The following is a 15,879-nucleotide window of genomic DNA, read 5'->3' on the forward strand; positions in this document are numbered from 1 at the left end:
GCTTTCACGTTAAAACTAAGAACGGCCTAAAATTACTAGAACTTGACATTGGGCGCAACAGAGACAAAAGCTAGGACTCTTAATATGGAGGTGCTCTGTGATTCGGAGGGACCGTTTGGGGGGGGGGGGATTTCTCCTTGAAGTTGGTCCTCGGCTTCCCACTGATCAGGAGGTCAGAGGTCAAGGCTGAAAGGGACGCAGCTACGGCGACGGCAGTTAAGTTTAGGCACCAAAACGCCTTGTTTAAGTTTAGGAAAAAGATCGCGGTTTGGATTAAAATACTCCCGGGGAACGAACGAAGTCTTGAAATTATGTAAAAAAAAATTTAGCCTAGAAAGGGTGAGATTTAGCATAATTTTGCGTAACTTCCGGCCGTAGCTGTATCCCCTTCTAGCCACAACCGAGGTCAGACGAGTGTTAACACGCACGGGGAGGGGGGGGGCTTCATGTAGTGTCATCACGACTCATCGCAGGACAGCTGAGCCGCTCAGTGTCGACCTGCAGGCTTCAAAACAACGTTTCTGCTGCTGAACGTCTCTCGGAGGGAGACAGCGTCTCTTAACTTAAAGTTTTTGTGTGTTTGTGTTTGTGTGTGTGTGTGTGTGTTTGTGTGTTTGTGTGTGTTCGTGTGTGTGTGTGTTTGTGTGTTCACCTCCAGTCTTTCATTAATATATAATCTGCGTTCAGAGATCTGAACGGACCTGAATACTGTGTGTGTGTGTGTGTGTGTGTGTGTGTGTGTGTGTGTGTGTGTGTGTGTGAACAAACAAGCCTCTCCCTCTCTCTGTCCAGGCCTCCCCCTCTGTGGGCCCCCACTCTTCTTCTTCTACACGTAGACCCTGGCGAGCGCGTCGGCGCCGGCCGAGGCGATGTAGGCCTTGGAGGGGTGGAAGGCCACGTCGATGGCCTCCTCGCTCTTCTTCCGGTGAGCGGTGATCTCCTGAACGCACGTCTTACTGTCCAGGTTCCACAGCCGCAGGGAGCAGTCATGGCCTGGGGAGGGAGGGAGGGGAGGAAGAGAAGGGAGGAGGGAAGGAGGGAAGGGAAGAGAAGGGAGGAAGAGAAGGGGAGGGAGGAGGGAAGGAGAAGGAAGGGGAGGGAGGAGGAAGGAAGGGGAGAGAAGGAGGAGGGAGGGAGGGAGGAGGAGAAGGGAGGAAGAGAAGGGGAGGAGGAGGAAGGGAAGAGAAGGGGAGGAAGAGAAGGGGAGGAGGGAGGGAGGGAAGGAAGAGAAGGGGAGGAGGGAGGGAGGGAAGGAAGAGAAGGGGAGGAAGAGAAGGGGAGGAGGGAGGAGGGAAGGGAAGAGAAGGAGGAAGAGAAGGGAGGAGGGAGGAGGGAAGGAAGGAAGGGAGGAGGGAAGGAGGAGGAAGGGAGGGAAAGAGAAGGGGAGGAAGAGAAGGAGGAGGAGGAGAGGGAAGGAAGAGAAGGGAGGAAGAGAAGGGAGGAGGGAGGAGAAAGGAAGAGAAGGGGAGGAAGAGAAGGGGAGGAGGGAGGGAGGGAAGGAAGAGAAGGGGAGGAAGAGAAGGAGAGAAAGAGGAGAGGAAGAGAAGAACGAGAAGAGATGGAAGAGTAGAGGAGGAACAGAAGGAAGAGAAGAGAAGGAAGAGAAGGGGAGGAGGGAGGGAGGGAGGGAAGAGAAGGAGAGGAAGAGAAGAACAAGAAGAGATGGAAGAGTAGAGGAGGTAGAGAAGAAAGAGAAGAGAAGGAAGAGAAGGGGAGGAAGAGAAGAATGAGAAGAGATGGAAGAGAAGGGGAAGAAGAGAAGGAAGAAAAGAGAAGGGGAGGAAGAGAAGGAGAGGAAGAGAAGAACAAGAAGAGATAGAAGAGTAGAGGAGGAAGAGAAGGAAGAGAAGAGAAGGGGAGGAAGAGAAGAAAGAGAAGAGAAGGGGAGGAAGAGAAGAAAGAGAAGAGAAGGGGAAGAAGAAAGAGAAGAGAAGGAAGAGGAGGAAGAGAAGAGAAGGAAGAGAAGAAAGAAAAGAGAAGAGGAGGAAGAGAAGAGGAGGAAGAGAAGAAAGAGAAGAGAAGGGGAGGAAGAGAAGAGAAGAGGAGGAAGAGAAGGAAGAGAAGGGGAAGAAAAGAAGAGAAGGGGAGGAAGAGAAGAGAAAGGAAGAGGGGAGGAAGAGAAGAGAAGGGGAGGAAGAGAAGGAAAAAGAAAGGAAGAGGTAGAGAAGGGGGAAGACAGGAACAATATGGAGGAGGAGCAGGAAGGGAAGAAGGAAAGGAAAGAAGGAAAGGAAGAGGGGGAACCAGATTGGGTTGAAACAGAAAAGAAGTTGAGGACAAAGACGGAGAGGAGGAGAAAAGAGGAAGAAAATGAATAATTATAAGATATATTTGAAGAATATTTGAACATTTCATTAATAAAAGTCTGTGTAAAACAGTTTCCTGTGTGTGTGTCTGCATGTCAATGTGTGTAGCTTTCTGTGTGTGTGTGTGTGTGTGTGTGTGTGTGTGTGTGTGAGCTTCCTCTGTCTGTTTGTGTGTGTGTGTGTGTGTGTCTGTGAGCTTCCTCTGTGTGTGTGAGCCTCTGTCTGTGTGTGTGTGTGTGTGTGTGTGTGTGTGTCTGTGAGCCTCTGTGTGTGTGTGTGTGTGTGTGTGTGTGTGTGTGTGTGTGTGTGTGTGTGTGTGTGTGTGTGTGTGAGTGTGTGAGAGTGTGTGTGTGTGTGTCTGTGAGCTTCCCTCTGTGTGTGTGTGTGTGTGTGTGTGTGTGTGTGTGTGTGTGAGCTTCCTCTGTCTGTGTGTGTGTGTGTGTGTGTGTGTGTGTGTGTGTGTGTGTGTCTGTGAGCTTCCTCTGTGTGTGTGTGTGTGTGTGTGTGTGTGTGTGTGTGTGTGTGTGTGAGCTTCCTCTGTCTGTGTGTGTGTGTGTGTGTGTGTGTGTGTGTCTGTGAGCTTCCTCTGTGTGTGTGTGTGTGTGTGTGTCTGAGCTTCCTCTGTCTGTGTGTGTGTGTGTGTGTGTGTGTGTGTGTGTGTGTGTGTGTGTGTGTGAGAGTGTGTGTGTGTGTGTGTCTGTGAGCTTCCTCTTGTGTGTGTGTGTGTGTGTGTGTGTGTGTGAGCTTCTCCTCTGTCTGTTTTGTGTGTGTGTGTGTGTGTGTGTGTGTCTGTGAGCCTCTGTGTGTGTGTGTGTGTGTGTGTGTGTGTGTGTGTCTGTGAGCTTCCTCTGTGTGTGTGTGTGTGTGTGTGTGTGTGTGTGAGAGTGTGTGTGTGTCTGTGAGCTTCCCTCTGTGTGTGTGTGTGTGTGTGTGTGTGTGTGTGTGTGTGTGTGAGCTTCCTCTGTCTGTGTGTGTGTGTGTGTGTGTGTGTGTGTGTGTGTGTCTGTGAGCTTCCTCTTGTGTGTGTGTGTGTGTGTGTGTGTGTGTGTGTGTGTGTGTGAGTGTGTGTGTGTGTCTGTGAGCTTCCTCTGTGTGTGTGTTTGTGTGTGTCTGTGAGCTTCCTCTGTGTGTGTGTGTGTGTGTGTGTGTGTGTGTGTGTGTGTCTGTGTGTGTGTGTGTGTGTGTGTGTGTGTCCTTACTTCCAGACATCAGGTAGATGCCGTTAGGATCCACAGCCAGACTGGTCACTGCGTCCAGGTGAGCCACCATGGCATGGATCACTTTACCTGCACACAAACAACATTATTATTATTATTATTATTATTATTATTATTATTATATAAATTGCCGATTTCCGCGCAAAATATGCGGCGCTTGCATGATGTCATAACCCCCGCATTTTCGTTGCAAAAAAGTCCCATAATATATCTTAGCAGAAAGTTGAAAAATGTTGCGTTTATTTCACACAAGAGCAGCCATTTTCCCCTGTTGCCATGGGAACGTTATGAAGTGATGTAATTACGCAACGTGAACATCATCTAAAGCAGGGTGTTGGAGGTTGAATCTGACATGTTGTACTCTGAGTCTCTTAAGTTGGTATCCAATAAGAAAGCTATCTTAATATCTGATATTATCTGTAATCTCTTTAAGTGCTCCTGCTGTATTATTATTATTATTAATGATTTTTAAAAGTCTGTCTCTTTTGTATCTTTTATTTCCCTCAGTTTAGACTATTATATTATTTTTACTTTAATATTATTTGTATATATTTTTTATCTTATTTGTTTACTTATTGCAATGACTGAATATCTGTAAACTATTTTTGGAAATTAAGTTTAAAAAAAGCAGGGTATTTGGGGGAATCACTTTTTTTTCTCTTTTTCATCAAACCGCAATACTACTGCAATTTCATCGCATAAAATTGCATAAATATTGCGCATATTCCATCGCATTTTTTAAGGAAACTTGCCGCATAATCAAGGATTTTTGCCAGCAACAATCACAAAAAAACTCCACATTTTTCTGGAAGGTCTGATTTCCTTGTTTCCTCGTTTCCTCGTTTCCTCTCTCCTCGCAAGAGTTCATCTCCCGTGCTTCCTCGGTGGGACGGACTAGGACACGAGGAAGGGAAGCAAGTGAAGGAAACGGGAATGCAGTTAAACTAGCTGGGACGTAGCTACAGAGGAGACTAGCTGCACTCTGAGACGCCATGGACACCGTCTTGACTTAATGCTGCTTTCAAGCGCACCTCGTTAGCTCACGGTGCATTCAATGTTGTTGTAAAATACTCCTCTGTCATCTAGTGGTTCTTCTTTCGGGGAAATAAGTTATTGTTATTACATTTGACATAACTCGTTCAAATTTTGACCACATGGCCATTCTGGTTTTAGCAGTGGACAGCCAACCCTAGGAGAGAGACAGACAGACAGACAGACAGACAGACAGACAGACAGACAGACAGACAGGCAGGCGGAGAGAAAGACTGACCTGACTTGTTATCGTAGAACTTGATCTGTCGGTCTTCGTGGGCGGTGATGGTGACCGGCAGCGTGGGATGGCTGACCACTTTGTTGATGTGGTTTGACCCGGGGAGGGCTGAGAGGAGAAAGACAAAATTAAAAGAGGAAGAACAGGAAAAGAAAGAGAGAGAAAATACAATGGAGGACATTATTTTTCAGACATAAACTGCACACATTACTACACATTTCTGTTGTGTGTGTGTCTGTGTGACTGTCTGTATGTGTCTGTGTGCGCGCACATGTTTTGTGTGTGTCTGTGTATGTCTTACTGCCTTCTCCCTGGCCCTTCAGCACCAATGCATTCTGGGAGGTCTCCAGGTCGTAGATCACCACGTCTCCGCTGTTAAACGACGCCACCATGTGGGCTGGGTCGCACCCGTTGAAGTCCACCGATGTCGGGATCCCGTGCTCTAAAACACACACACACACACACACACACACACACACACACACACACACACACAGACACAGACACACACACACACACACACAGGTTGGAAATGACAAAGTATAAGGGCTTTTTTAAAATCTTTTTTTCTCCGTAATGCATGTTTGAAATACAGTTTCCTGTTGAACCGGAAGTTTGTTTTGAAAGTTTTCTATGCACATGTAAGAAGCAGGATGCTTTGTCGCCTTTTTTGTCTTCTTTTTACATGTTTTTGTCGCCTTTTCTTCAACCTTTTTTGTCTTCTTTTTTGTCTTCTTTTTACGTTTTTGTCGCCTTTTCTTCAACCTTTTTTGTCTTCTTTTTTGTCTTCTTTTTACGTTTTTGTCACCTTTTCTTCAACCTTTTTGGTCGCCTTTTTACATGTTTTTGTCACCTTTTCTTCAACCTTTTTTGTCTTCTTTTTACGTTTTTGTCACCTTTTCTTCAACCTTTTTTGTCTTCTTTTTACATGTTTTTGTCACCTTTTCTTCAACCTTTTTTGTCTTCTTTTTACGTTTTTGTCGCCTTTTCTTCAACCTTTTGCCTTTTGCAAAAAAAAAAAAAAAAAAAAAAAAAAAAAAAATAAACAAAAACCCAAAAAAAAAAAAAAATCAATCCCCAGTGCTCTAAGAGTGTGTTAGAGTCTGTGTGTAAAAGTGTGTGTGTGTCTGTGTTCGTGTGTGTGTGTGTGTGTGTGAGTGTCTCTGTGTGTGTCTGTGTGTGAGTGTCTGTGTGTGTCCGTGTGTGAGTGTGTGTGAGTGTCTGTGTGTGTGTGTGAGTGTCTGTGTGTGTGTCTGTGTGTGAGTGTGTGTGTGTGTGTCTGTGTGTGAGTGTGTGTGTGTGTCTGTGTGTCTGTGTGTGAGTGTCTGTGTGTGAGTGTCTGTGTGTGTCCGTGTGTGAGTGTGTGTGAGTGTCTGTGTGTGTGTGTGTGTGTCTGTGTGTGTGTCTGTGTGTGGAGTGTCTGTGTGTGTGTGTCGTGTGTGTGTGTGTGTGAGTGTCTTGTGTGTCTGTGTGAGTGTCTGTGTGTGTCTGTGTGTGAGTGTCTTGTGTGTCCGTGTGTGTGTGTCTGTGTGTGTCTGTGTGTGTGTGTGTGTGTGTGTGTGTGTGTGTGTGTGTGTGTGTGTGTGTGTGTGTGTGTGTGTGTGTGTGTGTGTGTGTGTGAGTGTCTGTGTGTCTGTGTGAGTGTCTCTGTGTGTGTCTGTGTGTGAGTGTCTGTGTGTGTCTGTGTGTGTGTGTCTGTGGGTGTGTCTGTGTGTGTGTGTGTGTGTGTGTGTGTGTGTGTGTGTGTGTGTGTGTGTGTGTGTGTGTGTGTGTGTGTGTGTGTGTGTGTGTGTGTGTGTGTGTCTGTGTGTAGTGTCTGTGAGTCTCTGTGTGTGTATGTGTGTGGTGTGTCTCTGAGTGTGTGTCCGTGTGTGAGTGTCTGTGAGTCTCTGTGTGTGTGTGTGTGTGTGTGTGTGTCTCTGTGTGTGTGTGTCTCTGAGTGTGTGTGTCTGTGTGTGTGTGTGTGTGTGTGTGTGTGTGTGTGTGTGTGTGTGTGTGTGTGTGAGTCTCTTGTGTGTGTGTCTCTGTGTGTGTGTCCGTGTGTGAGTGTCTGTGAGTCTCTGTGTGTGTGTGTGTGTGTGTGTCTCTGAGTGTGTGTCCGTGTGTGAGTGTCTGTGAGTCTCTGTGTGTGTGTGTGTGTGTGTGTGTGTGTGTGTGTGTATGTGTGTGTGTGTGTGTGTGTGTGTGTGTACCGTATGTGTCATAAGGGTCAACATTAGAGCTGGGGATGTTCCACCACTGGATGGTGGAGTCGATGCCTCCGCTGAAACACTGTTCACCGCTGGAGGTCATCGTCAACGACAACACCGGACCACTGCAGACAGACAGACCGACATCTTCTTTTACTCTTAATGTTTACCAGAGACATCACAAACCATCTACAGGCCTCTGAGGATACCGGTGTGCTAGTCCTTCACATTCAGGTTTTTCCTCAAACATTACAAGGCTTCAAGTGCAGCACCCGAGACAAAAAAAAAAAAATCTAAAATCAATGTGGGCATTAAACTTAACTAAATCCATCGAATGGTCTCGGAGTCTGTACTTCTTAGGGTACCAACCGAATTACATTTCGCGTTAAATCAACTGTTACAGACGGAGATAGACTATGTAGTCAGGGGAATGCCAACGAGAAGGTTGCCAGGTTGGTTAAACTTGTTAAAACTCCACACAGACAGAAAGCAGTCGCGGTGCATTTACACTTCCTCTGGGACAGACAGACACAGCAGCGCTTTCTATGCCCTGGCACATCTTAAGCGACAATAAAAAATGATTTACATTAAATATTAAAGAGCAGTGTGTGTGTGTGTGTGGTGTGTGTGTGAGCGATACGTACACATGGGCTCTGAATGTATAGACGGGCTCCACATCAAAAGAGGCACTTCTGTAAAACAAAAAAAGACAAACACCCAGACTGTTATTGAACACATCATCATCATCATCCTCCTGTATCTCCTCTGTTCCTAAATGTTTAAGCAGCTGGTTTCTCCTGGAAGCGGAGCTGTGTTGGGATGTGATGTTCTGTCAGTAAATCCTGAGAGAGAGAGAGAGAGAGAGAGAGAGAGAGAGAGAGAGAGAGAGAGAGAGAGAGAGAGAGAGAGAGAGAAAAAAAAAAAAAAAAAGAAAAAAAGAGAGAGAAAGAGAAAAGAAAAAAGCGACCGACTCGTCTGTATTTGAAGTTCAGCTGAATAGTGTCAGATGTACCGCGCTGAGGAGGAAATGAGATGCAAATGCTGAAGGATCTGTCAGGGATTTTCCTCTGAAGCAGAGAGAATCCACCGGCAGGAGCTGCACCGAGCGAAGGAAATAACCGTGTGTGGTGTACAGCGATTATACAACCGCTAAGACAGAGGTGGAACAAGCACTGGGATCCTTTCCTTCAGTAAATGTAGAATAGTCCTGCAGTCGACGTCCTGCTTCTATACAACATTTTCGAAATATTCAATGTTTTCAGGGACATTCTTCCCCATTCAAGTGAATGGACGTTATTTTTAAAGTTGACACAAATTCGTATGTTTTCAAGTGCTGAATACTCACTCAGTCATTCACCGAGGAACACCGTTCACACTTTAAAACGTTACACATCTTTTCGTACGTCAGCCTTTCAAGCATACAACATATTCACACTGCAATTTGTGTCAAAATGATTGTAGTAGAGGTGCTAAACGTTGAGACATTGTTTTTTTACATTAACATTTTGACTTAGACACTTAAACTTTGAACTGATCCTCCATCATGCGTCTGAAATCAACATAATTTAAAAGTTAATTAAACAAGACGGAAAGAAAAGAGCCCAGAGCGCCAACGAGAGCCAAATACAACTCATTATATGGTCTAAGAATCTGACACACACACACACACACACACACACAAACCACAACCCCACCACCACCAACCACAACCCCCCCACACCAGCCACACCACACACACACCAGCCACACACACACACACACCACATACACACCAACCACACACACAACACACACCAACCACACACACAACACACACCAACCACACCACATACAACACCAGCCACACCACACACACACCCCAACCACACAAACACCAACCACACACACACACACACACACCACACCAACCACACAAACACCAACACACACACACACACACACACACACCAACACACACACCAACACACACACACACACACACACCAACCACACACACACCAACACACACACACACACACACACACACACACACACCAAACACACACCCACCACCAACCACACACACACACACATACACACCCCAACCACAAACACCAACCACACACACACACACCACACCACACACACACACACACACACACACCAACCACACACACACACACACACACACACACACACACACACCAACCACACCACAAACACACACACCACCAACCACACACACACACACACACCAGCCACACCACACACCAACCACACACACACAAACACCAACCACACACACACACCAACCACACACACACACAAACACCAACCACACACACCCACCACCACACACACACAAACACCAACCACACACACAAACACCAACCACACCACACACACACACACACACACACACACACACACACCACACACACACACACACACACACACACACACACACACACACACACACACACACACACACACCCACCACCAACCACCCACACACACACTTATTATTATGATGATTGTGTAGAGGTACTTTTTGGCAGGGACGGTCTTGGTGAGGTTCCAGAGTTTGAGGGTGTGGTCCTCGGACACGGTGACCAGACACGGCTCCACGGGGTGGAAGGCCAGCGCTCGCACGCCGTCGAAGTGGCTCCGCAGCGTGTACTTGGGGTTCCACGTCTTCCTGAACGAAGACTCCTTATTGGACGGCAGCTGAGGGGCAGCGACAGAAGGATGGATTGAATTAAATGCATGAGTCAACGTGTCCTTTAACTGCCGCTGGGGCTGGTGATTTTTGGCTTTTGGCTTGCGTCTTACGTCGTAGCTGTAGTCGGTTTCGTCGTTGGTGACTGTGAGGTCGGCGAGGTCACCCAGACCGAGCACGCTCTCCAACACGTCGTCTGAGCTGCCCAACAGGAAGGACTTCCCCCCGCCGGGGGCGAACGGGAGAGGCTCCGCTGCAGAGACACACATCAGTTAGGATTTAAAATGTAACCTTGTTTACTTTCCCTAATTTCCCCCGGATGTTAACGGTAGAATCCTCGGCTCTACATCGCCAACACTGGGACCTGGGAAGCCTTTCAGGTAGACCTAGACCACTCCCTCTCAAAAACATGTCATCCAGCCCGCGTATCAATTTAGTTTAGTTTCTAAATTACCACCTAGTTTTTACCACTTTTGGGGTTTTTGCCACTTTCTTCTCTCAAATATTCAGACTTTTTCCTCAAAATATTCATAACTGATGAGACCCAATCGTTGACACCAACGTTCATCTCCTGATTGGTTAGTTTAGTTTCTAAATTACCACCTAGTTTTTGCCACTTTTGGGGTTTTTGCCACTTTCTTCTCTCAAATATTCAGACTTTTTCCTCAAAATATTCATAACTGATGAGACCCAATCGTTGACACCAACGTTCATCTCCTGATTGGTTAGTTTAGTTTCTAAATTACCACCTAGTTTTTTCCACTTTTGCTGTTTTTTCCACTTTCTTCTCTCAAATATTCAGACTTTTTCCTCAAAATATTCATGACTGATAAGACCCAATCGTTGACACCAACATTCACCTCCTGATTGGTTAGTTTAGTTTCTAAATTACCACCTAGTTTTGGCCACTTTTGCCAACACTTTTGGTGTTTTTTACACCATTTTATCTCAAATATTCAGACTTTTTCCTCAAAATATTCATAACTGATAAGACCCAATCGTTGACACCAACATTCACCTCCTGATTGGTTAGTTTAGTTTCTAAATTACCACCTAGTTTTTGCCACTTTTGGTGTTTTTTCCACTTTCTTCTATCAAATATTCAGACTTTTTCCTCAAAATATTCATGACTGATAAGACCCAATCGTTGACACCAACATTCACCTCCTGATTGGTTAGTTTAGTTTCTAAATTACCACCTAGTTTTGGCCACTTTGCCACACCTTTTGGTGTTTTTCCCACCATTTTATCTCAAATATTCAGACTTTTTCCTCAAAATATTCATGACTGATAAGACCCAATCGTTGACACCAACGTTCATCTCCTGATTGGTTAGTTTAGTTTCTAAATTACCACCTAGTTTCTGCCACTTTTGGCGTTTTTTCCACTTTATTCTCTCAAATATTCAGACTTTTTCCTCAAAATATTCATGACTGATAAGACCCAATCGTTGACACCAACATTCACCTCCTGATTGGTTAGTTTAGTTTCTAAATTACCATCTAGTTTTGGCCACTTTTGCCAACACTTTTGGCGTTTTTTTCCCACCATTTTCTCTCAAATATTCAGACTTTTTCCTCAAAATATTAATGACTGATAAGACCCAATCGTTGAGACCAACGTTCATCTCCTGATTGGTTAGTTTAGTTTCTAAATTACCACCTAGTTTTTGCCACTTTTGCCAGCTTTTACAAAGTTTTTACAATGTGTCTTTTAGCTTTTTCTGACTTCTTTCCCCCAATGTTTTCTATGATGGTTTAGGAAGTCTTTTGCTGACTTTTTATAGATTTATGTTGACCAAACTGTACGTAAGAAGGCTATATGAGAATAATACTTTAAAAGCATGTGAATAAACTCTCCATGTCTGGCCCTGGATGGGATTCTTATTTCCCAGTGTTTCTCTTACTGACGTTTAGTTGTAGAGCTCTAGAGCACATGTGTCAAACTCAAGGCCCGCGGGCCAAATCTGGCCCCTCGCAAATTCTGATCCAGCCCGCATATCAATTTAGGTTCACAATACATTTTGGGCAAAACCAAAAACATGGGAAACTGTTTTTCAACTTGTAATTACGCCACACTCAAAGCAGAATTAGGCAAATTTGCTGAATTTGAGACTGAGAAATTCCCCCAGAAGCAGAGAGTTTGCACATTCAGGCTATGAGAGAGCTTGTTGTGGGTCAGCTGTGTGGTAACCTACTTCCAAAAATATAATCATGGTTTTGCTTGATTTGCTAAATTCTAGGATGGCTTAGGAACTTTTTTTGCTCACTTTTTCAGGGCTTTATGGGGACCAAACTGTACGTGAGAAGACTATATGATAGGGCTGTGCAATTAATCAAAATGTAATCGTGATTATGATTTCGGCTCCCAATGATCACAAAAACAGAATAATCGAGAAAAACAATTATTTAGCTCATTACGTTTTGCAAGTAAACTTTTATTTTCTCTTGTGTTCTGAATGAAAAAATAAAGTTTAAATAGGAAAAGTATTACGGTAAATTTCACAGTTGTATGTGTTTTTTTTTTTACTGTTGATTTATTGAACTTTTCCCACTGTTTAAGTTCAATAATTGCAACATCTTTCCAGAAGTCAACGTGTAATCGTGTTAAATTATCGTGATTTCAATATTGACTGAAATAATCGTGATAATATTTTTTTCCCCCCGTAATCGAGCAGCCCTACTACATGAGACCTGCAATAACTGAGTCAAAGATATTTGACTTTTTTGATTAAATAAAAGCATGTCAATAAACTCTCCATGTCTGGCCCTTGTTGTGATTCTTATTTCCCAGTGTGGCCCTTAGTGACATTGAGTTTGACCCCCCTGCTCTAAAAGGGTCTCTCGTTTTGGTCCGATTTGACCTGAACTAAACACCGCAGGTGTGAAAATGTCCCCTCGTGTCTCTCACCCCACTCCGTCCCGTCTCCGGAGCTCCGAGCCTCGCCGGCTCCCTCGCCGTCCTCGGCCGTCACCAGGAAGTCAAACTCCTTCAGAGCCTCCTCCGTGTCGGCGTCGTCCTCCGACGCCAAGCCCTCGTTCCCCACCTGCAGGAAGGATGGAGGAGGAGAGGACGCACACATCAAGGAGACGGGAAGGAAAGGAGAACAAGGAAGGAGAGAAGGGAGGCAGAGGAAGAGGAAGAAGAAGAAGAAGAAGAAGCAGCAGGGTTCATACGCATTTTAACCTATACTTTTCGGCAAATTTCCATGACTATGTGTTCCTGAAAATGTCAGTCGACATTATCCAATAAGAACACTAATCTGTGTTAAAGTTTCCCCTCAAAGGTTTAACTATAACATGAATGATAATGTATGTGGTTCATAGTGGGATTCGTACACACATATATATGTATGTATGTATGTATGTATGTGTGTGTTATATATATATATATACAGTGCCTTGCGAAAGTATTCGCCCCCCCCCTTGAACGTTTCAACCTTTTGCCACATTTCAGGCCTCAAACATAAAGATATAAAACTGTAATGTTTTGTGAAGAATCAACAACAAGTGGGTCCCAATTATGAAGTGGAACGAAATTCATTGGCTATTTCAAACTTTTTAACAAATAAAAAACTGAGAAAATTGGGCGTGCAAAATTATTCCAGCCCTTTACTTTCAGTGCAGCAAACTCTCCAGAAGTTCAGTGAGGATCTCTGAATGATCCAATGTTGACCTAAATGACTAATGATGATAAATAGAATCCAGCTGTGTGTAATCAAGTCTCCGTATAAATGCACCTGCTCTGTGATAGTCTCAGAGGTCCGTGTAAAGCGCAGAGAGCATCATGAAGAACAAGGAACACACCAGGCAGGTCCGAGATACTGTTGCGGAGAAGTTTAAAGCCGGATTTGGATACAAAAAGATTTCCCAAGTTTTAAACATCCCAAGGAGCACTGTGCAAGCGATAATATTGAAATGGAAGGAGTATCAGACCACTACAAATCTACGAAGACTTCGGCCCGTCCCTCTAAACTTTCAGCTCATACAATGAGAAGACTGATCAGAGATGCAGCCAAGAGGCCCATGATCACTCTGGATGAACTGCAGAGATCTACAGCTGAGCTGGGAGACTCTGTCCATAGGACAACAATCAGTGATATGCACGCAAATCTGGCCTTTATGGAAGAGTGGCAAGAAGAAAGCCATTTCTTAAAGATAACAATAAAAGTGTCGTTTAAAGTTTGCCAAAAGCCACCTGGGAGACACACCAAACATGTGGAAGAAGGTGCTGTGGTCAGATGAAACCAAAATCGAACTTTTTGGCAACAATGCAAAACGTTATGTTTGGGGCTAAAAAGCAACACAGCTCATCACCCTGAACACACCATCCCCACTGTCAAACATGGTGGTGGCAGCATCATGGTTTGGGCCTGCTTTTCTTCAGCAGGGACAGGGAAGATGGTTAAAATTGATGGGAAGATGGATGGAGCCAAATACAGGACCATTCTGAAGAAAACCTGATGGAGTCTGCAAAAGACCTGAGACTGGGACTGAGATTTGTCTTCCAACAAGACAATGATCCAAAACATAAAGCAAAAATCTACAATGGAATGGTTCACAAATAAACATATCCAGGTGTTAGAATGGCCAAGTCAAAGTCCAGACCTGAATCCAATGAGAATCTGTGGAAAGAACTGAAAACTGCTGTTCACAAACCGCTCTCCATCCAACCTCACTGAGCTCGAGCTGTTTTGCAAGGAGGAATGGGCAAAAATGTCAGTCTCTACGATGTGCAAAACTGATAGAGACATACCCCAAGTGACTTACAGCTGTAATGCGCAGCAAAGGTGAGCTACAAAGTATTAACTTAAAGGGGCTGAATAATTTTGCACTCAATATTTCAGTTTTTTATTTGTTTAAAAGGTTTGAAATATCCAATAAATTTCGTTCCACTTCATGATTGTGTCCCACTTGTTGTTGATTCTTCACAAAAAATTACAGTTTTATATCTTTATGTTTGAGGCCTGAAATGTGGCAAAGGGTCAGAAAAGTTCAAGGGGGCCGAATCTTTCGCAGGGCACTGTATATACACATACATATATATCGTGTATATGTATGTGTGTGTGGTAATATATATATATCACATACATATATCGTTATGCATATGCGGTATGCATGCATGTATGTATATCGTTATACATCTACATACATATATGTATATATCGTACTCACATACATTCTGTATGTATATCACTATGACACATACATATATAGTAATATATACGATATATACACACATATATATATACATACATACATATACATATATATACATCACATATACATGTGTCTATACACATACACTATATACACATCACATACATATATCACACACATACATATATACATATATATCGTATACACTATATCACATATATACATATACACATATATATACGTATACACATATATATACATATACGCATATACATACATATACATACATATACACATATGCATATATACGCATACATACACACATATATACACATATACATATATACATACATATATACATACAGCTATACACACATATATATATACACACATATATATATACACACTATATATATAATACGCACACATATATATACATACATATATTCACACATATATATACACATATATTATGTATATATATATATATATATATATATATATGTTAATATATATGTGAATATATATATATATGTATATATATGTATATATGTTTTATAATGTCTATATCATCTCTGCCATATACATACATTACACACACACACACACACACACACACACACACACACACACACACACACACACACACACACACACACATACATACATATATACACATACACACACACACATTTAAACAGGCTGTGTGGGAGTGTGTGCGTGTACCTTGGTCTTGTGTTTCTTGGCTCGGTGATGTTTGTCGGTGCTGATGTCGTCCATCAGGTCTCCCTCTTCATCCTCGTCTTCGTCGCTGTCCTCTGCGTTCTCCAGGAAGTTGAACGTCTCCAGAACGTCTCCTGGACTCCTGGACGCAGAAACACACACAGAGCTGTAACCACAAAGGTCCCCCCCTGGTAGCTGTGTGTGTGTGTGTGGTGTGACAGAGTGTGTGTGTGTGTGTGTGTGTGTGACAGAGAGTGTGTGTGTGTGTGAGTGCGTGGGTGTAACATTTGTGTGTGTGTGATATTTTGTGTGAGATT

At 43.7% G+C, this 15,879-nt stretch overlaps 1 protein-coding gene across 1 annotated transcript in view; it reads right to left on the bottom strand.

The window, feature by feature from the left end:
* Nucleotides 1-815: 815 nt before the first annotated feature.
* Nucleotides 816-15,879, bottom strand: part of strn3 (striatin, calmodulin binding protein 3) — a 45,961-nt gene continuing 30,897 nt past the window's right edge. The window contains exons 6-15 of the mRNA XM_039785454.1: nt 15,566-15,704; nt 12,591-12,726; nt 9,794-9,933; nt 9,510-9,688; nt 7,627-7,674; nt 6,942-7,107; nt 5,095-5,338; nt 4,794-4,901; nt 3,506-3,592; nt 816-993 (exon numbers count right to left, since the gene is read on the bottom strand). Coding sequence (XP_039641388.1) covers nt 827-993; nt 3,506-3,592; nt 4,794-4,901; nt 5,095-5,338; nt 6,942-7,107; nt 7,627-7,674; nt 9,510-9,688; nt 9,794-9,933; nt 12,591-12,726; nt 15,566-15,704 — 1,414 coding nt within the window. The 3' untranslated portion in view covers nt 816-826. The remainder of the gene's footprint in view (nt 994-3,505; nt 3,593-4,793; nt 4,902-5,094; nt 5,339-6,941; nt 7,108-7,626; nt 7,675-9,509; nt 9,689-9,793; nt 9,934-12,590; nt 12,727-15,565; nt 15,705-15,879) is intronic.

This window comes from Perca fluviatilis, chromosome 20 (assembly GCF_010015445.1).
Source record: "Perca fluviatilis chromosome 20, GENO_Pfluv_1.0, whole genome shotgun sequence".
Classification (NCBI taxonomy): domain Eukaryota; kingdom Metazoa; phylum Chordata; class Actinopteri; order Perciformes; family Percidae; genus Perca; species Perca fluviatilis.